This window comes from Vigna unguiculata, chromosome 3 (assembly GCF_004118075.2).
Source record: "Vigna unguiculata cultivar IT97K-499-35 chromosome 3, ASM411807v1, whole genome shotgun sequence".
NCBI classification, from domain to species: domain Eukaryota; kingdom Viridiplantae; phylum Streptophyta; class Magnoliopsida; order Fabales; family Fabaceae; genus Vigna; species Vigna unguiculata.
The window spans coordinates 34301601-34324726 of NC_040281.1; the positions used below are offsets into that span (position 1 = coordinate 34301601).

The window sequence follows — 23126 nt, forward strand, 5'->3', positions numbered from 1 at the left end:
GTGAGACTAACTAACTCTTTAGAGTGTCAGGATGCAACCTTACCTTGAATCCTTACTAAATTATATAGATGGGGCACCACCATGAACTCCCACTCACAAGGGTCATGGAATTACGTCCTGACCAACTGAGGCACCACCACGAAACTATTGTGGGATTACGTCTTAACCATACCAACAACATATTCCATTAATCAATATATCTTTCATGCTCATACCCAATCCATGATCACATATATAACTAACCATTCATCAATATTCCATAATAAGATCATGCCAAACTCATCATTCGCCACCCATGAACCATCTTTACTCATGCATATTCACCCATCTCATGCTTTAATATAATAATCCAATCAAACATATGCCAAACATCCAAGAACATAGAGATATTAAAATGAGGACGCACTCTCGCCCAACTCCTCGCTCAGGCAGAAAGGTCTCGCTCAGGCGAGAGGGACTCTCACTCAGGCGAGCTCCTTTCGCCTAGGTGAGAGCTCGATAAATAGAAACAGTGGCCTTCTACACTTTCTCGCTTAGGTGAGACCCCCTCGCCTAAGCGAGACATTCCCTCACTCAAAACAAGGGTTGGTCGCCTGAGTGACAACTTGTGTAAAAGGGCCTAGGCAAGCCTCTATTAATCTCGCCTAGGCGAGACACGCTCGCTTAGGCGAGAAAACCAGCTCTCATCATTGTTCTCTCGTGCAATAGTCACAGAAACGCAATCCCAACGGCTCAAAAGGCATTTTCATGAACTCACAGTAGCATACAAACCATAAAATCATACAATAGCAGCAAAGTGAGCAGAAAATGAACTAAACAAGTGAACCCTAACTTCCCTTACCTGGAAAATGCAAGTCAAAAACTTCGACACCCAAACTGTGGAGCACATGTAGCTCTAAGAACAGATTCGGAGCTGGAAAAATAGCGGAAATGAGTTTAAAATGAGTTTACTACGAAACCCTAACTGGAAAATACGATAATACACTTGGAAAGAAAGGTTGTGAGTTGTAGAATACTTACACAGAGTAAGAAACGAGATTGAGCTCATTGTACCAAGATTGGGGTTAAACCCTAGTAGAGCACGGCTGCTGTTCTAGGAGAGAATAAGGGTGACTGGTTTCTGAAAAGTGCAGAGAATGAGAATGTGTTAGCTGGTTTAGGGTCTTTGACTCCTTATGGACCAGCCCTAGGCCCAACTCTTTTGGGGCAGCCACTTTAAATTAGGGCAGAATAAAATAGTGGACTTTACATAATGACAATTTTGAGGTCAATTTAACACATTTATAATTATTTATAGGAATATAATATATATATATATATATATATATATATATGTATATATATATATATATACATATATATATATATATATACATATATATATATATATATATATATATATATATATATATATATATATATATATATACATATATGTATAGTGTTAGCAATTTGGGTCATACATACATATATATATATATATAATAAATAATTAAATGTGTTAGGATCATTATATTATTAGCCAAAGTATTAAAATGATCTAATTAATTAATCTATGACTAAGATATATCATGAAATATTTACTATGGGCCATAAGCAATATTTTAAATTCATGAAGAGGCCAAATTAGAAATATTGAGATTAAGGAAGTAATTGAGAGAAGTTACATAAAGGATCATTGTCCCCACATATGTGAACACAATATGTATTTTATTCTTGTTCTTTCTCTTCCTCCCACTAGAAGAGAAAATCAATCGAGGACATTCATATACTATACAATTACATTACTATACAGTTGGAAGATCAAGTATCAATCTTTCATCTAATGTTTCTAACAACCAAGTATACTTCCAAAGTCCATTCTTTAAAATATTGAGAATTGCTAAAAAAATTAAGATTTATTGCTCTTTTATAATTAATATTTATTATGCATAATCTAACAATTTTCACTTATTATATGTTTTTTTCAACTCATAGTCTAACATGTTGTGAACTATTTCATATAAACAAGTTAATAATAATAACTCTGATTAGATTTAGAAAGGTCATTGAATTTTGTTTACTATCATATTTCATACGCAAACAGGTTATATTAGAAAGATAGCAATAAGAATATCGGGTGAAGATGACTTTTATATAATGTTTTTTTTGTATATTTTTTAATTAATATATATATATATATATATATTGGAATGTAGAAATAAAATATATATATTTATTAAAGTAAAAAAATTATTAAATTTTTTATTTTTAAATTTAAAAACAAAGCCTTATACCGTACTAAAAAGGGACGAAAGAATACGAAGTTTGAGCATACAAATGACAAATTGTCCAAAAATTTAGCCCACCTTTGCTTTTTTTTTTTTTTTACCTAGCATAGGGTTTGCTTCGCAAGCGTCTAACTAAAGTTTACCCCTCCAAGATCCTCTTTCTACGGCAATGACACCAACTCTGTAATTTAAGTTCCACTCTCCAAATAGTAGTAATACTAAATTTTCATTAACAGCATAACCAAATAATTAATTAGAAGTACAGGAATTAACACGTTAGAAGTACAAGAGGGAATAGATATTTTCTAAGGCTCATGGTTAGGCTTTGACTTTTTTTAAAACATATTTAATTAAATAAATTACGTTTGAGTTTATAAAAGAAAATACTTCTGTTTATTTATTTAAATATAATGAAAATTAACATGCTATAATTAGATATGTAGTATTTTTGACATATAATGAAAATTAACATATTATAATTGGATATGTAATATTTTTATAAATTAAAAATCTCATATGATAAGCAAAATAAATGTTGAAGATAAAGGATTATATTACTGAGAAAATAAATTTTATTATAACTTATTAAATTTATGTTTTATAAAGATCGGCGCTGTGATTCTTTCATCTTATTTATTCATAGTATATTTGTGTTAGTAATACTATAAAAGTATATGTATGTATAGATGTTTACTTTCTGTTGATAATAAAAAATATTTTTTATATTTTATTGTTAATATAAATATTTTTTATAATTTTATTTGTAAATAGTTTTTATTCATTTTATTGTAGTTTTATAATTAAAGAAATAAGTAAATTTAAAAAAATGGTTAGATAAAAAAGTAGTTAAATTAAAAAACAAAAATAATTATTTAAATGGTAAAATTAATAAAATAAATATTTTAATTTAAATCAACTTTTATTTAAATAATAAACATATATATATATATATATATATATATATATATATATATATATATGAATACAAAGAAGAAAAATCCCTCTATATAATATATTTTGAGATAAAGGTGAAATATATTTTGAGATAGGTTAATCGGTCAAATTAAACTTTTGAAAACGATAAAGCAGAGTAAAAAAAATCTTTAATAAACTAATAGGTTAGTTCATACTTTATTTTTCGTATAAGTTAAACTTATTTACTCGATTAGCTAATGTGATGGTGATTGATTGTCATTGCGATGCAATCACAAAGTTTTTGATGTACTTGAGATTGATTGTTATTTTTTACTATAAAACTTTTATAAAATTTATGTAACATATCAATTTTAACATCTTAAAATTAATAAAATAGAATGTGTTACTTTAGTATTTAAAATAGATAATTAGTATATAAAGTATATTAATATTAGGGGTGATCGAGTTAGGCCGGATTCGGGTCCAACAAGGTCAATCAACCACAATCCACCATAATCTGATTGTAATATTTTAAAACCCATACCCGACCGTGTATGTCTTCGGGTAAGGCGGGTTCGGGTCATTCCGAATTCATATAAATGTGAATGGATGCGGGTGTATCCGAGAAATATGAGACAAACAAATTTCAGTAGGGTTTTTTCCAATTTCTCCATCATCCTTGCTCCTCACCATCATTGTGCAAACCGTTATCGCGTCGTCGCCTACAAGATCCGACACATGCGACACAAATAGGAGCAGATTCGTCACCTATGACATAGATCAGAGTAGATCTGTCACCAACAACACAGATCAGAGCATATCTAGAAGACACGACTCCACATTGTAAGACCCGTGAAAATTAAATAATTAATAAATAAATAAATAAATACAGGGAGTGGGAGCCTTTAAGGACTTAATTATTTATTTATATAATGTGGAAAATTACTAGCTCAAGTGGTTGAGAGTACTTAATTATATGAGAGAACTTTGGTTTGAGTCTTATGTATGTCAATTGTGTGTTATTTAATTTATTATTATTTTTAATAATATGCTTGATCATGTTGAGTGATAATATAATCATAGAATTATATTAAATATTATGAAACATGAATTGGTTGAATGGTTGTGTAGGGAATTAACATTGGTGTGGGTATGGGTTCAAACCTTGATAGATACAAATTTAATTTCTTTTTGCTAAAATTAGTTTGGCATGAAGGTGAAAGGGTAGAGAAACCCTAGTTGACAATGGGCAGGGAGGTTGGAAAACAGCCACTAAAAATTGGAGAGTGATCAACCTTGATAGATACAAATTTAATTTCTTTTTGCTAAAATTAGTTTGGCATGAAGGCGAAAGGGTAGAGAAACCCTAGTTGACAATGGGTAGGGAGGTTGGAAAACAACCACTAAAAATTGGAGAGTGATCAAAGAGGAACTCCCAATAATCTCCATTTTTAGCAAAGGAATCCAGGTTATGGGAGCTTTACGCGTTAATTGTACGTTTAATTTTAATTGTCATGCTAAATAGAGTAACCTTACGTGTTACCTTTATTTTAAATTCAATTGGCATGCTAAATAAAGTAATTTCATGCGTTGATTATTTTAAGTTTGATTGATGTGGGTATGAGTTTGATCCTTGATAGATACAAATTTAATTTCTTTTTGTTAAAATTAGTTTGGCATGAAGGTGAAAGGGTAGAGAAACCCTAGTTGACAATGGGCAGGGAGGTTGGAAAACAGCCACTAAAAATTGGGGAGTGATCAAAGAGGAACTCCCAATAATCTCCATTTTTAGCAAAGGAATCTAGGCTAGGGGAGCTTTACACGTTAATTTTACGTTTAATTCTGATTGCCATGCTAAATAGAGTAACCTTACGTGTTACCTTTATTTTAAATTCGATTGGCATGCTAAGTAGGGTATGTATGAATTGTTGTATTCTAATTAAAGTTGTGGTTCTGGGAAATTTCCAGAAATTGTTTAGTCGGTGATGAACTGTCGCCAGACGATTCTTTCCTCTTTTAGGCAATTTAGGGTTCCTATAAACCACCTGCCAGATATAGTGTAAACAAATATAGTGTAAAATAGCCTGTTGGACCACGGTTGACCAAATCTTTGCCCAGAGTTGACTGGTTGACCAGTGCTGACTCGTTGACTGTCCAACGAGAGGCTGTCATGTGTCAGAATAGTCTCTCTCCCAAATCAGAATTCCTTTCCGCAATTAGGGTTTGGCTGCCGTGAGGGTTGTCGCAAGGTGTGTTTCGCAGATCCGAGGCTGGCCACTATTTTCCGATGGAGGACGTGTTCGGAGGCGCGTTTCGCCATTGTTGCGGTACGGACGGCACGAGGCATGCATCCTAGTTGCAATGGTGGTGCTTATGGCCGCAGATCAGAGGTCTGCGAATGGTTGAGCCTTTGCGTTGCATCACAGAATCGGGTTTCCCTCACGGTGAAGGAGATCAACGAAGGTTTGGTGGTGGTTCCGTGAGTGGTCGCGGCTGCTGCAGGTCCCGAGAGTGCCGTTGCAATGGTGGTTCCGACAATATGCTGAACGAAGATGATGGTGGCGAAGGCAACGCAACGGAGCTTTGGGTTGGTCACTGCAGATCTCACGAGCAGACATGGAGCAACAGTGTTTGGTCTTGACGTGTGCGAGAATGGTGCAGGTGCGGTGATTCCGGCGTGATGCGAAGATGGAGGGGCTGCGATTCTGGCGTGCGCGCGCTGGTGGTGGCTTCGTGATGAAGAAGACGCAATGGTGGTTCACGATGGTGTGGGAGTCGCAGGTTCGAGCATGGTGCATGTTGGTGGCAGCAAGGGGCATCGGAGAAGACGGTGGTCGTTGTCCCTGTGGGGGTAGTCATGGCGTGGTGGTGGCTGCAAGATGCTCAAAGAAGATGATGCGAACTCGCGAACTCCAACGGTGCAGCAGCGGTGACTGCAATTTCTGACGAGGGCGCGACGGGCGACTACTTTCCGACGTGTGCAGGGGTGGCCGGACGAGGTCGTGGCGGTAATGGAGGTGGCATCTACGGAGTGGGTTGGTGCGGAAGAGAGAGAAGGAGACTAGGGTTAAGGTTTGTGTTGGGAAGGAGACGATGACGTGGCAAACATTGATTGGTGATTTGAGTTAGTTGAGGATTGATGATGTGACAAACTGTCATTGATTAATTTAGTAAGTGGAGGATTGCCACGTGGCGAAATCTGGTGGACTAGAGTTTAAGTGACATTAGGGGTTCAGAACAGAAATTGAAAGTCCATTTACAGAAAGGGTGTAAACCTCAAAACAAGGGGGTGCAGTTAGCTCCAAAAACATCCTTTTTCAGAAATAGATAATCCAATTGAAAAAGAGGGGTGTAAACATGAGAATTGGGGGTGTATTTAGTACCTGAACTATCTCTCCAAAATTCTTATTTTGGGACTTAATTTATGAATTAAAATATTCATTATTTACACTTTTAAGGACTTAAATTAAATTCTAGTTGCATTATTAAACTTAAGATTATCCAAACATATATAATGCAACTAATATCACTTCTTAAGTGCAAAAATAATATTAAATTCCTAAAATTCAATTATTTAATGTGCGCAAAGGTTTTGTTGACAAAAAGAAGAAGATGAACATCTTCCTCCAAAAAGGAGTTTTGATGATGATGATGACTTATGAAGAAGTATAGAATACTTGATGATGATGCATGGAAAAATGTTGAAGACTTAAAAGAATGCTTTGATTCAAGAGATTAATTGAAGACTTAAGAGTTTAGTTGTTTAAAGTCTTGTAATATGTGTACATTATTTAAGATAGTTAAAATAGTAGGTCAAGAGTCAAAAGGCAGAACCCAAACAACAGAGCACTGAGAGAAAGTCTTATTTTTACAAAACGCACTGTGATAATCGATTATCACTTATGATAATCGATTATCATAAGTTTTCTTTTAAATTTTTCAGAAACTGCTCTGAAATAATCGATTATTTCAGAGAATAATCGATTATCAATGCGAAACAATGTTTTTCAGAAACTGCTCTGGAATAATCGATTATCACTTATGATAATTGATTATCTATGGCAGTTGTGACTTAACCTTTCATATTCTTAACCTAATTTCTAAATAGGCTTCTATAAATAGAGTGGTAGGCTTCCATTGTAAAAATATACAAGAGTTAGAGAAGTTCGAGTACTTGAGAACTCTCTATGGGAAGGCTTTGAAAACCTAGTGTGAGTAGAGCGATAACTTTAATCAAGTGAGATCTTGAGTGATTGAGTGTTGCTGCTGTTGCTAGGAGAAGTCGATCATCCTTTGTGTGATTCAAATGAGGTTTTCATTCCTTGTGTGATTCAAGGAAGGTGTTTTTATCCCTTGTGGATTTCAAGGGATTCATCTCTTGTGTGATTCAAGAGAGGTGTTTTCTAAACCCTAATCTTTCTTATCATTGATTGTAAGTTTGGTTTATTTTAGTGATTGAGTTAATCTCGTTTTTTAGAGATCAACAACTGGACGTAGGATCTTTTGATCTGAACTAGTATAAATACTTTGTGCAATTTTCTCTTCTCTACTCTCTTTATTTTATTGATCTTTAATATTAAAAGGGAAAAGTTTAAAAGAACAATTTATTAAGAACCCAATTCACCCTCCTCTTGGTTTTTGTTCAAACGCATAAACATTCCGCTGCGCGATACCATCAGGTTCGACCCATCACACCCTCCATGCAGTCTGGAAGCGCGCAGCGCCCAGTGGTACGTGTCCCCGCTAGGTGATTTTACTGCAGCAGTATTGGTGTTTTTATTCTTGATGTGCGTGATCTACAAAGCTTTAGTGATGCCTTAAAGGTCGGTTTGCTGGTGTTCCTTGAGTTGTGGCTCAGAACGTATTCCTTTAGTTGTGGCTCGGGATAGGGGTTAAGCACGTGGCATTCTCTGGGTTGTGGCCCGGAATGACGTCCCTTGAGTTGTGGCTCGGGATAGCGGATGAACACGAGGAACTCTTGAGTTGTGGCTCGGGTTGGTGAGTGTTGTTGGTGTGAGTGTGTTGGTTGTGGCTAGTATAGATGGGTCCAGAAAGATTGCCCTCCTCAGTAATTAGCTGACGAGTTTAGTAGTCTTGGGACATTACAAACTATGTTTGTATATGGGAACTCCACCTGGTGTTACGGTATATGATCCGTAGCATGGTTTCCTGCACGTGCTCTATCGGTTGTGGCCGATAGGTATGGCAACAAGACATCTTGAGGTAATCGCTATAAGAGGTAGAACACGATTATTATGGTAGTGGCCATGTGGTATGGGATCAAAGGAATAGATTCCTTTGGTGTGTTTGTGTGATATATATAGTTGTGCAATATTTATATATATGTGGAATTTGTTAGCTCACCCTATCTGCTTGTGTTTGGCAATGATCGTGTACGCGGTACACGGGAGCAAATGATATTGCAGGTGGATCTAGTGAGGCCTAGAGACGGAGCTGGGCTAGTATTGGGAGAAATTTTTTTATCAGAGTTTTTATTATGTTTTGGAACAATTGTAATTTTTTATATTATTAAACTTGATTTTATTATGGATTTTTATATTTCAATTATAGTAGAGGTTTTGAAATTATTTATTACTACTATATGGTTTTAATTTTTCCGCGTTTTGGGAACATAAGTTATAATAAATGAAGTTATATTATTTATTTCTTTATTTTATTATTTAAATACGTAATATTCGGTCGAGATGTTACACACATAATAGAGCGGTTTCCATTGATGATGTCAGATCGAAGTAGATTTATTGCCTACAACATATATCAAAACATATTTGTTGCTTACGACATAGGTGGGAGTTGATCCATTCACACTCACACAATTATTCACCGTGCAGAATCGCATGAGACATGGAACCAAACTTGAAGATGCGATCTCCACATAACATAGTGGTTTCCATTGAAGATGGGGGAACTGCCCTTAAGATAAAGGTTTGGTTTGTACAAAAACGAGAAGAAGCGAAAATGAAAGAGCTATGATGATAAATATCTAATGATTTACAATTGCATCTCAACCTTTAATTTTGTTATAAGAAAAGCAAATGATTTGGTTGGGTCAAATATCCACGAAAAATTAATCTAGTATCTGAACCCGACCGTTTGGAATCGTATTTATCCGTATTGTTTGATTTCAATCTGAATCTAGAAACAACCATCCAAATTCATTTTGTTTGTTTCGGGTTTCACGGGTTCGGTCAGGGTAAATAATTTTGCTCACTCCTAATTAATATAGTCTTACAAAAGATAAGACTATATAAATATATCAATTATACAAACCAACTAAAAAGCCAACAATTATAGCTCTATACACAAACTAACAACTTATAATGGCTTCCCATTAAGACCTTCCACCAACCTAAAATATGACTCCTCATCCTCTAGTGGTGTCTCTGACACTACAACCACATCTACTCCCACCCAACAGGTGATCATCGCAAAAGAAAGACAAACAACATAGAAATAAGAAGGATAAGCTAATGTACAAAAGAGATAATCATACATATTTATATTTAAATCATGCCAAATACTTACAAACATATTATAAAACATAACTCTGATATATATATATATATATATATATATATATATATATATATATATATATATATATATATATATATATATATATATATATATATATATATATATATATATAATCACCCAAGCAGTTGACACTAAACTCAATTATCCGGATACATGCATCTGACATCAGATCCCCTGGATGCCTGCACCTACGAATGGTTCCCAATTTGGCCTAAAGGGGTTATCACCCAACCATCAACAAGGTAAATCCCCTTCGCGCCTAGGACCTATTCAAGTCCAGTGACTAAAACCTCCTACTACTCTTCATGACATAACTCATTCCACTCTATTTGAGTGTGAATGGTTATTAGAGTTTCATGATTCCAACCAATAAGGAATCATTATGCCGAGGCATACACTAAAACCTCCACATAGAATTTCTCCTTGAAATTCTTTAAATATCATAACTTTGCATGCTCACACAACATTTCATACCAATTATCATGTTATATACCCACAATAACATTTTTATCTCAATTCATAGCAATAAGGACTATAGAATCCAATTCAAGTATACACATAACATCCAAAGTAACCAAAATAGCAAAAACAGGAAAATAGAGCAATTGGCACTATGCATGAAATAAATCCAAACGGTGAAAACCATTTCTCTAACCACAAACTTCAAAACAAAGATACCACCGGTCAAAATAAAGATTCACGTGTCTAAGATCAGCTTTCAAAAAATTTCAGCTTAATTTGATGGTTAACGAAGCGGGAATCTTCGTTTTACTAATAAGACATAGTGTTAAAAACTAGGTAGTGCTCAACGCCAAAAAGTGGTGCCCAACGCTAATCGATTCATAAAAATCAGCACTCAGTGTCACCTTGTCAGCGCTCACTGCCAATCGATTCGTAAAAACGAGCACTCAACACTACCACGTGAGGCTTAACGTTGTATCAGATATTAGCAACATCAATTTTGAAGTTTTTTGCAATCTAAAGTCATTTCATAGCTCAAATTGGTACTTCTCCTTTAAATATTGTTTTAAAATAGTCTTTAAACCATGGAGTTGATACCAATTTGATCAATGGCTCAGATCCTAAAATTCTCAATTACTACCAATTCAAGCAACAACATAGAAATCAAGAATCACACCTAAAACAATCAATCAAAATTATATCAATTCAGAACACCAACAATCCAACGAGAATTTTACAAATTAGAGATTACTCAGTTCAACACAAGCTTAAAATTAGCTTCCCTTACATGTTATCTTGCTTAGGCTACTCTATAAATGTCAAACGCTTCTAACTTCACAAGATGCTCTATCTACACAAAGAAACATCACAAGAACGATAAAGACATACCGTTATGATAACAGATCAGCATAGACTCATACTAATGATTAAACCGACACATGCAAGCGAAAGAGAGCACACATGTAATAGAAAACAGAAAAAGACCAAAAAGAGAGCGTAAACTTAACTTACATGGTCATAGAAACTAATCGGTCCAACTTGAAGAGCTTGTCGAGATATTCAATCCTACGGTCTCGTTGATTCTTCAATTAGATGACTAGAGAGACAAAACTTATAGAGAGAAGTTAGAGAACTCTAAAAAAATGTTTATAGAGAGATAATGTGTTTTAAAATAATAAAACTTTTTTATAATGATTCTATTTATATTAAAATCTTTTAGTATTAAAATAATCGAGTCTCACTATTTTTAAACATCTATCACTTCTAAAATATAATTTTCTAGGATTTCTCAATCCACACTCACATTAATTATTTATTTAAATATTAGAATAAATACATTTTTTAAATACAATTTTTAATTATTTAGAAAATATTTAAATCATTTCTCTAAAATATGATTGCAATTCAAATAAAATACAACACAACTTTCATCTATTATTTAAAAGAAATAAATATTATATGCTGAAATATACTCTTTTTACCACTAAGACGTCATACTCTATAACTTATTTTCAATTTATATACTTTAAAATTTCAAAAATACCCCTAAAATGTAAAGAGAAATGCATTATCAACCTTCAATTGAATCTGTTATAAGATTAAATACCGAAAAATAAATAAAAGGGAGTGAAATTTTATCATGTACCAAATACAATGAGATGCCATACAGAACTAGTTTCCTTATATTCTATTTAAATTTTTTATTTCTTTCCCTCAAATGTGAGAAAATGAAATTAAACGACAATTATTCCATTATTTAATTATGAATTTAATCAAGTAAAATACTATTTATAACTTTCGTAATCGATTTTCTCTAGAGGCACAAAAATTTGTTATTATTATAGTGTTCATGTTGGTCCTAACCTGTTATTCTCTTATTTAAACTTATGATTTTGTTGGTCTCTTATTTTAACTTGTTTCTCTGAGTTTAAGAAAATACATGTAAATGTCTTAAATTACCTATAGTCCTTTCGTCAAATTTTCGCACTAACGTGACTTAATCTTTTAGATGAAAACTGATATTTGTTTGCACTTAATAAAAACAAGTATAGTGTGCTAATATTGGATCTAATAGAATCTAATTTTGAAAGACCTTGGATAAACTAATTTCACCTTGACCAAAGCCTATAGCACACAACCTTAGGTATAACATTCAAATAGAGTACACACAGGCATTGGAAACTTAAATAACATTTAAGTTTGTAAAAAAAAAAAAAAAAACTAGATCAAAAGTAGAACCTCATCATTGCCTAAAGTTACGTTGAATCCATGAAAGATTTGATTCAATGATTCCATCAACACAATAGCATATATGGAGTAAGAAGAAGATTCAATGACATTTCTAACCCTTATTTAGTAAAAATGTTAGCCTGGAACTAGAATATTTTTTATTGTTTGCTTTGAGTTAATTAATATTTCATAATTTAAACTCACAGAAGACCTAAGACAAGGTAACCCACTGACACCATTCTTCACTGTTTGAAACAACAATCTGATTATGTTTTACAACAGGGAAAGGGAGTATATAAACAAAGAAATGGTTATGTATTCTAAACTGTATACATGATGCTCCACATCCATGCATGGGAGAGAAGGTTTCCATCAAGTTGCCTGCAACAATTCTCTGATATCGTACCCTTGAAGCTATAATTACAAACAGAAAAAGAAGCATTCATAATATTGAATAAATGATGATTGTAAAAACTAAAAGAATTTGCAAACAAGGAGTGATAATACCTGCAGAAAAGTAAGAAATAATATCACTCCTGAATTCCAAAAAGCATGAATAGTGATGGGAGTGAGAAGGTTGTGAGTTTGAGCATATGAAAACCCCAAAGCAGTCCCTGCGTATGCCACAAACTTCTATTATTTTCTTCAGAGTATGTGGAGTCACAAAAGCGTCTTTCAAGAGGAAGTAGATGTTTCTATTTTGATTTCTTCTTCAACAAAAAGTTACATAAATGTTTTCACTTCATTTTATATTTTAAATATTTGTATAGAAAATAGTGAAAACAACAGAAATTATATTTCTAATTTACTTGTGAAAGTGTTAACTGAAACAGAAACATTTTCTAAAATCAAAAAATGGATACAATTTTTTTGTTAACATAAAAAATGACATTTCCCCTTGTTCAAATTAAATTATTTTATATTCAATTCATTATTTTCATATCTGAAGATCATGTTGTCAAGTATTTGCATGATACCGAGAACAAACAGTTGTGGAAACTCTCCAGGAGTGAGATGTGCAAGGGCAAACACACTGGCGCTGATGATAACAGCAACTGGTGTAGGAACCCTACATGAAAGTAGTGAATGAGAAAAATTGCACCAATAACAATCAATTCACAAAACATAATTAAACAACCGAGTTGAGACATCCATGAGATGCATCTAATTAAGTTAAATCTACAAATTATGCAAACAAGATTTTTCACAGATATAGATTATTTTTCACAAAGAAAGCACAAGAGAAAGTTCAGGTTTTGATTTAGCCTAACATTGCTAATCCAAATAACTCAGACCCACACACTGCTAGTTTACACATTAAAAATAAAAATAAAAACCAAAACAGTTACCTTATCATGAAACTGTTCTTAGAAATGTTTAGAATACTTAAGTAATAATTTTTCCTTAAGATCACTGATCACTTATACATACACCAAGCAATAGATTGTTGTTTTCTTATTTTCCAATTATCCCACTTTCATTGTCTATCTCTGGAGTTAGAAGAAACCTCCAAATTCTCTTATGTGAACAGTATTTTTGGAAAGCTCAAGTTTGTGTACAAACGATTAGTGCACTAGTTGAAGTTTTATGAACTACAAGTTGAACCTTAAAAATATCTAAGACCAACCGTACCTTCACTGTATATATACATAAAATCTCCTAAAGGTAAAATTCCATATATTAAAGTTACCCAGGTTGATTGAAGAACTGCCATCTAAAGTATGAGTCCAAATACACCCATATGGTGAGAAACCTAACTGGAAGGAAAAATAGCAACTAGCTAGCACAAGGCAAACTTCACTATACATTCTAATCAACTTTTCCTTCTTATGTCAAGGATATAAGCTAACTACAGTATAGAAATGAAGCTGCACTGGTTGAAACCTTCTCTGTTCAATTATCCTCCCATTGCATATCTAATTCAAAAAGAAGAAAGTCCCACTTTCAAGGCAAGCTGTAGTTTCTTTAACATGTGTTATCATGATATGTGGGAATAAAAGAATGCTAAAATCAAAAAGAAAAAACAAATCTTAAACAACAAATCAACGGGTGTCAAATAGAAAGGAAAATATACGAAGGCAACAATACCACTTGGTCAGAGAAGTCATAAAAAATCCTCGAAATACAGTCTCCTCAAGGAGTGGAGCAAGAACACCTGCGATACCCACCAAGCAGGCGGTACTACAACAAAAAATAAACACAATCAATCACTGGCTTAAGAATCCAGGATACAGAACCTAGATGAAACTTTTGACAAATTCCTTTCATTAGTAGAAAGAGGGACTGTGATCTGAAATTACAGTCCACGACTGCAACGTCAACACAATGTTATGGTTTTAGATACCTCTGTAACTGCAATTTGGCTGCATAAGCCATATTTTACTGCAAATGTCTGCAATTTTTCTAATCAAAGCATAACACTGCAACTTCAATTTAAAATAAGGGAATGGATTATGAATATCTTAAATTACCTGAGATTTGAAGATCCAATTAACGGAAGCAAGCGAACAAGAGCATCAGTCTGAAAAGTAGATTATAGAAGCACGTAAGAGATACCGACATGGTTTTAGGTCCAGAAAAATGAAACACTATGATATAAGACAAACTTTAGCAGAACAAAGTAAGAATCTTGTCAAGAAAGATTAATTCTGCTTAGGTACATAAGGAAGATATACAGATTTTCCTAGTTAGCTATGATGATCCATACCATGATGGCTAGTCAGCATCATACTATAACAGCTGTGATGTAATTCCAAGGTCAGTGTTTCAATACTAATGCTATTTGAAAATCAGTGACCCTAAATTGCTTCCACCTATGCTACAAAGAAAATAGTTTAACATGTAGAAACCAATAATTGCATCTGCATCTGCCAGTAAAATTTTAAAAATAGAGTATAGAGTATAAACCTCTCTTTGTGGGGTTTCTCCACTGAAGGAAGACACAGCAACTCCGGTCAATGTAGTGGCAATTATGGAACCAACAAGTCCAACTCCAGCCCATAAAAGCCAACCCTTCTGAAGATTGAAAGGCTCCCTCAAATCTGTAACAATGTTTTTACCATTGAATGGGAAAAGCATCAGTCCCTAACATGTTCTAATTCTTCTAAATAGAAGCCAATTGCAAACTAAACTATGGAAAATGAGATTTAAACCAACATGATGCAACAAGACAGAAATACAGCATGCTCATCAAGACAAACTGGTTTGTACAAGCATTAAGGTTCGATGCCAATCATTAATATAAATATTGAAGAATAAATCTTGCTTGAGCACAGTGTCTATAATTGCAGTCAATCAATTGCTCTAGATGCACTAAAATAATAATCAAACTTGTATTGAAATTCATGCTGAAGTTATATTAATATCATTTTGAGCTCTAGATTGGTTGTTGTACGTATAGGCACTATTCTCAGCGCCGTGCAAATATTGCTCACGTTAGAAACATTTTGCCTATTTCCAGATATAACTGAAATGTTCTTAAATGATAATACCGTATTTGAAGAAGTCTTCAGGAAGTGGCTGGAAACTGTTGGCAACACTATAAATTATTCCAAGTACAACAGCAGTGGTCATGCTGTCAAGACAAATAATAGGAGAAAATAAGAAAGTAATCGAAAACTTTATGTACTTTGTTTTCAACACCAGAAAGAAAATTGGAACAAATATTAGGTATAGACAGTAGAAAGGCCAAAATGTGTTTCATACTTTTATTGTTTATAATTGATCTGGTTGACTCTATACTAAAGTTTAAAGCTGTAGGAAATAATAATGATAATAATAATAATAATAATAAATAATAATAATAATAATAATAATAATAATAATAGTTCATGCAGTTAAGAAATAGTATGTTCACTTATCAAATGATAAAATGCATTTAGTATCCGTGAGTACCAATGTCTACTGAGTTGCACACCTTTAATATTTCCTAGAATTTGAGCTTAGACCTAGGTCAATCCCACACAATTGGCAAGGTAGGAATTGTCCAAACTTTAAGTACTCCATTTAAGTTATATCTTTAGTTGATGTGACACTAAACCTCTCTTTAGTTGCAACTAAAGCAACGTGAAAAGAGGCAGCACAACTAAGGCAGGCTAGGATTAGGTGTCCTCCCGACACTCCAATTCACACACAAGGTTCCTAAAGCATGGCAAATGCAAGTAATTAGTAATAAATCTAGAATAGGCTTTGATACATCACAGAATTTGTGCTTAGAACCTAATTCATTCCCCACAAAATCAACTTGTAAAGTGAGGACTATAATATCTGTTTAAAGCATATTATCAGTATAGGACTAAACCACCACCCATGAGCTACAATTAAGGACCCAAAGAAGTCACAACTAAGGTAGGGTAGGGTGACCGCAAGTAAGTCTTTCCAAGTAGGAAAAATTGACATGCTACTAAATGTCCCCCAAGTTCATCAAGAGCCTACATTACATAGACTGTACCATAACACTCTCTCTTTCCTTTCTAAATCTATGTTGGAGATCACATTTCAACTAGAGATATAGTCAAATTAGTATACAAGTGGGTATAAATTCATCTTACAAACCGATCTTGTAAGATTGAGTTAAACTAAATTCCACTTTCTAAGATGGTATCAAATTGAGAGAGTGTATTGGAGATCACACATTAATTACAAATGTGATCAAATTATAGTATATAATTAAGAGCAAACTTCACCTTACAAACTGGTTTTGTAAGATTAAATTAGGTTGAAAGTTCAGTTTTTAAGAATCTTCTGCTCTAAAATTCAATAAAAGCAAACGTTACTATTGGAAGTCCCATATCGATTAAAGATAAAGTCAATTTAGAGTATCTAAGTAGGTGCGAATATCACCTTACAAGCCGGTTTTATGGGTTTGAGTTAGGCTTAAATTTCACTACATAACATGGTATCAGAGCCATTGTTAGAGCCTACCCTAGCGAGATTTGTTAGGTATATTGTTTCATTCGCTATCAGGCTGCTATACCTTGGCATGAGGGGGTGTGTTGAAAGTCCCACATCGACTAAAGATAAGGCCAATTTAGAGTATATAAGTGAGTGCAAATTTCACCTTACAAGTCAGTTTTATGGGGTTGAGTTAGGCTATTCTTAACACTTACAAAGTAAGAATTCAAACATTTTACAAGTATGAAGTTTTGAGCAAAAGAATGACAACCTAAAAGCCTAATGTGATATTTGCTATATAAAATGTGGTTTCACATCTTCTTTGCAAGTCAATGACTCATCCAAGACACTTCAGAACAAAAAAGTGGAACTAGTTTCACAATTTACCAACTAACTTCAAATATTACAAAGGTAAAAGAGTCCAGAGGAGTATCATACCCCTGATCCAACAAAAGTATCTCTGCCTTGTCTTCTAAACTTAGTACATCAGGTTTGATCCCAAGATATGGCAGAGCAACTGCTTCGGTCAAACCTGTCAACACAAAACTGCCTGGGAATAAATTAATGGCCCAACATACAACAAACAGTAACATAGAAATCTTATAACATATAAATCAATTGACAGTAAAGCTAAGAAGTTCCCAAATGTTATCTTCAAAACACACCCCAATCCACAAGCAAGAGAAGTCAATGAAACTGTTTGCCATTTCCAAGGCACCTCCCATCGCCTGAGAATAGGCCATTCCAATCCCGATTCCTGAAAAACGGACAAAAGATTACAGAATTTGATTAGAACGCACTCATAACATTACAGTTGTTTACATTATAATCAATAGTACATTGTCATGCATGATAAGATTACTGATTAAAAAATATATTTAGAAAGATTCTTAATTGATTGGCAAAACAAAAGATCTTTATAAATAATTTACGAAATTAAATTGGTTCATATATTATTGTATACAAAAGCAAACAACATAAAGACTTCTAACTCGTAATTTCACTGAAATGCACTCAATTCAGACATGCGAAGGGAATCATATTATGATAGTAAATTGGTATTGAGTGAACTAAAATCCCAATCACCATATACCCACTTTGAAAAAAAAAAAAAACACTCTTCTAATTCTCCGTTCTCTCAGCCGATCACAAGTAGCATAGAAAATCAAACATTTTACTAAACATGCACGTAAATTAAAGCGAAAAAGACAACTATTCCCACGACAATTTATGAACTCAAATTCATAGGAATGAATAAATAGTAAAAAGAGTGAAAGAAAAGAGTGCCTTGTCTCCAGTGTTGAAGAAGCAAACTGAAGAAAGGGCCTTTTTGGAACCCAAATTGAAGTGGTGCGGGAGAAAGGGTTTTCTGTGGAGAAATGCGTGGCTTTGTTTTGAGATGGTTTTGAAGGAAGAGCAAAGCTTGTGGGGACCGATGAGGGTGGAAGGTAATGGTGAAAACATAGAAGAAGAAATTAACGTTGAATTTGAAAGCATTATGTGAGGTGAAGACTATGAAAGTTGGATTCGAAAAAGAAAAACTTTGAATGTTAATCCTTTTGATTATGTGCCCACGAGCAGAGCAGCGGATAAGACTCCTCACTACACTACACTTCCAGTTTCTTTACTTCAACTGTTTCAAAAATTTGGAATGAATTCTTCAAACAATCAAAATATATATATATATATATATATATATATATATATATATATATATATATATATATATATATATATATATATATATAAATGCTAGTTTTTAGCAAATTTAATTTCCTTAAGATCTTTCTTTTTATTTTAGAATATAAGTTTTTTCTTGAAATTAAAGTTAGTTTTCGTAAATTTATATTATATTTATAAATAAGTTAAAAACCATAAAATATAAAATAAAAAGGAAAATCATTGAAAAACAAATTGGACTAGTGGTTTTATAACCATGTAATATTATTATAATTTTAGAGTGTTGTGTCAAGTTATTGCAAATATCATCAAAAGCTAGAGAAGGTTGGGGTGCTCATGTTACAAAGACAAAGAAGGAAAGGAAAAAAATTGAGTGAGATATAAATATGGATAAGTAAAGAGGAAAAAACAAAATCCCCACCGTTAATTTCAAAACCCATACATTCTAGGGTGGATGATGCATTTTTGCCTTGCAATTTACAACAGTAACATTCTCTTCCATTGGATAAAGAGTATTTATGACCAAAATAGAATATTTTATATCATGATCGAATAAAATTTCAAAAAGTAAAAAATTAAAACCAATGTTATATTCCAAAATCGTCTTATTATAATTTACAATATCAATGTTGATAGATTTTGTCCAATCTTAAGAAGGAAATAAATTTGAAGTAAATTATATCAATATTAACGTAATTAATTTAAGAAATTATATATATATATATATATATATATATATATATATATATATATTTTCATGAAAACTTTTTTTTCTATCATTATTTCTCTATTTTTTTATGTAAAGAAGCACAATGAAACTGATAATGAAAGGAGGAATTCTACCTTATCATATTTATGAATGGATAATATTAAGTTTATTTATTCTTAGGAGTTTCTTTAGAAAGAATTTCTAATTGTATTATGTTTATAAGGTAATGTTGTCCAAGATTTTAAGATAGGAAGTCTATGAACAGAGACACCTTAAAGAAAACTTGTTCTCAACCATTTTAGGAAAATAGTTAGGATCTAATTCTTGAATATCTTACAAAAACAACTTTGGATACCAACTGATGAAAATGTATAGAAAAATATTCAAGAATTTTAGAAAAATATTCAAGAATCTTACAAAAACCCAATTTGTTCTCTTTAGAAAAATATTCAAAACCAATTTGTGTGCATGTGTGTGTGGAAGAATAAGAGACCAATCCTACATTATCTAAATCTCTACCTGTATCTTTTATTCCTAAATTAATATCAATTATCCTTTCTTCTTCCCCATCTCCTTTTGAACCTCTACCCTCACCATGAAGCTAAGCTTCTTGCATCATAAAGTACAAAACTTTTCATACTAACTACCAAAAAAGAAAAATCACCTACTACCATCTTGTCTTAAACCTTCCTCATAACAAAGACTATGTTACGTTGTCCAACAACCTTTCTAAACCAAGAGAACCTTCTACTTCTCAAGTAATTCAATACAATCAAAATATATTCAGATCATAAGGTCAAGAATATTGCAAACAAAATTTCAAAAATTAACAAAGCAAAAATTATAGCAAGCACAAGAGAACCTCCAAGAACGAATCAATTGGAAGAACCAAATATCATAGTATTTGTATCGTGGATATCCATATTCGTTAATCTCTAATTTACCAAAATACTCTTTTATATATATATATATATATATATATATATATATATATATATATATATATATATATATATATATATATGTTTCGGTACACCCAATAAGTCTCATATCGTTTAGAAGTCGAAGTCAAGCGAAGTTTAAATTCTCCTACCTCCTTCCACCCTCCGAGGCACCTTTTAAGGACAAAATCGTGACGGAGCTAAAATGTTCCAAAGCGGACGAGCCTTCAACTTTCCTTGCCCTCGATTGGGGGGCTTGTTCCGGTACACCCAATAAGTCCCACATCGCATAGAAGTCGAGGTCAAGCGAAGTTTAAATATTCCTACCTCCTTCCACCCTCTGAGGTGTCTTTTAAGGTCAAAACCGTGACGGAGCTAAAATTCCAAAGTGAACAATACCTCGGGACCTAGATTTTTATAGTTAAAATATTTTGGTAAACATTTTTATAATTTTTTTTGTAAATATATGCGGATACCTGAATAACAAATACTCGCACGGTCCATTAACATCCCTAATAGTCACAAAGACGATATGGCAATAGTCTCAAAATTTTATATACTATTTTTTTTTTTCAAATTTATTGTAATAAAATAATTATCACTAAATATACAATTTAAAATTAATTTGAAAGACTAATTATTAATTTAAAATGATAAAGGTCTAAAATAAAATTTGAAAAAAAAATTGTAAGGAGCATAAATACATTTTTATTACATATAATATATTTTCCAAATTTTTTTCTTTGAGTTTAATATATAATTTATTGTAAAAAATTTGGATTTCTTTTGTTCGAACAATATTAATTAACCTAAAATCATTTTTGAATAAAATTATTTAAATAAAAACTAATTTTAATTATAATTAATGCTAAATTATACCCATAGTCAATTATATGTAACATTTGATAATAAAAATTATTCTTTATAATTGTTTTTTGCGTAGATAGTTGGTTTAATATAACATTTATTGACAACTACTGTAACAAAATTATTAAATAATAATGTAGAGAGAAAAATAATTAGTCATCATATTGACTAAGTTAAATATCATCTTATAAACTAAAAACTATTGATATATAGAATAGTCTCTATTATGAATAAAATTACTTTTTAGAGAGTTTAGTAGTGTTTGATTTACCAATAGTCGGATGTAGGTATACATGGTTTAGAGAAAATGGAACATCCAAAAGTAAAATTGATAGGATACTAGTATCTCAAGATTAGTTAGATCTTTGGTCAGATGGTAAACAAATAGTCCTAGATAGAATTGTATTTGACCATTGTGGATTGGTTCTACAAATGATGAGATGCCTCTAACCAAGGGACCCACAACAAGAGAAATGGCTAGGAGGATACAAGAAGAATGGGCCTCCAATGCACATACAAGGCCCAAGATGAACTTTACATGGGCCAAGAAAGATGTGAAGACCTAGCTTAAGACTCTTTATTTGTAAATTTTAGAATAGGGTTTATTTTTGGGCATTGTAATTTGGGCTTTGTAGAATAGGGTTTTTGTTTGGGCCATGTATTGGGCCTTGGAGGATTTTTGGGCTTTGAAGAGAATTGGACCAAAGAAGAGTTGGGCTTGAAATTGGCCCAACAAGAGGGAGAGTGCATTTGTGAGAGGATCTAGATCCTTCTTGCCAAGCTTGGTCACCAAGCTTCTCTTATGCGCCTAAAAGCAAGTCCCTTGTGACTTACTTAGGTGGCAAGTCACACTTGCCTCATGCTCTCTTTTTGGCTCCAAATACCACATTTTAGACCCTTTTTTCCTCCATTTTTCTAGACCACTTGGCTCTCCTTTTCTAATATAAATAGAGAGCTTAAGACCCTTGTATTTTCATTCATGAATATAGTAGAGAAACTCTGTTGAGATGACTCCAGACTCCTCTCTTTTTGTGAATCAACTTAGGCTAGAGTTCTCCTTCTTGGTTTCCTCTAGCCCTCTTCCTTGAGTGTTGGCCCAACCTCACTTGAGAGCTTCTCCAAACACCATTGCCGCAACACCTCTCCTCTCATCTTCTAGCTTCCGCACCTTCATCCTTCTCCATAGAAGCCTCATCAATTCCGCGTGGCTTCTCCTTGACTTCCTTACTCTTGAATATGGACTCATCAACAAACCAATGAAGTTGATTGGGTCCTAAACCCTCTATAGTATTAGATGCTTGGAAACAAGTAAATGGTTTTAATGATATCATAAAGAGTTTTTGGAGACGGTACCAAATAAATGGCACATGTTTATATGTTAAGAAGGAGAAACTAAAAATGGTAAAAAGGGATTTAAAATTGTGGAACAAAGAGGTGTTTAGGAAATAAATAGGAAGAAAAACATAATAGTTAAAAAAATAAGAGACTTAGACATCATGGAAGAGAATTGTGGATTATGTGAGAATAGGAGAAGGCAAAGATGAGAAATTTTCGCTGAACTTAATAAAATAAGCTTCTACCAAGAATCCTTAGAAAAACAAA

General features: G+C 32.9%; 1 protein-coding gene across 1 annotated transcript; it reads right to left on the reverse strand.

Annotated features, from left to right (window-relative positions):
• Positions 1 to 12569: 12569 nt before the first annotated feature.
• Positions 12570 to 18977, reverse strand: LOC114177228. The gene is made up of 10 exons (XM_028062495.1): positions 18615 to 18977; positions 17993 to 18084; positions 17766 to 17873; positions 15926 to 16008; positions 15342 to 15475; positions 14906 to 14955; positions 14523 to 14615; positions 13412 to 13503; positions 12942 to 13048; positions 12570 to 12848 (listed from the first exon to the last, which is right to left on the reverse strand). Exons 1-10 carry the CDS (start codon positions 18822 to 18824, stop codon positions 12807 to 12809), a joined length of 1011 nt encoding a protein of 336 aa, XP_027918296.1. The 5' UTR covers positions 18825 to 18977; the 3' UTR covers positions 12570 to 12806.
• Positions 18978 to 23126: the final 4149 nt, after the last annotated feature.

Coding starts and splice junctions, on each gene's coding strand:
- LOC114177228 (XM_028062495.1), bottom strand. CDS start 18,824: ATGCTTTCAAATTCAACGTTAATTTCTTCTTCTATGTTTTCACCATTA. Junction 18,085..18,614: donor TCTTCAACACTGGAGACAAG/GCACTCTTTTCT, acceptor TCCGTTTTTCAG/GAATCGGGATTGGAATGGCC. Junction 16,009..17,765: donor ATACTTTTGTTGGATCAGGG/GTATGATACTCC, acceptor TTGTCTTGACAG/CATGACCACTGCTGTTGTAC.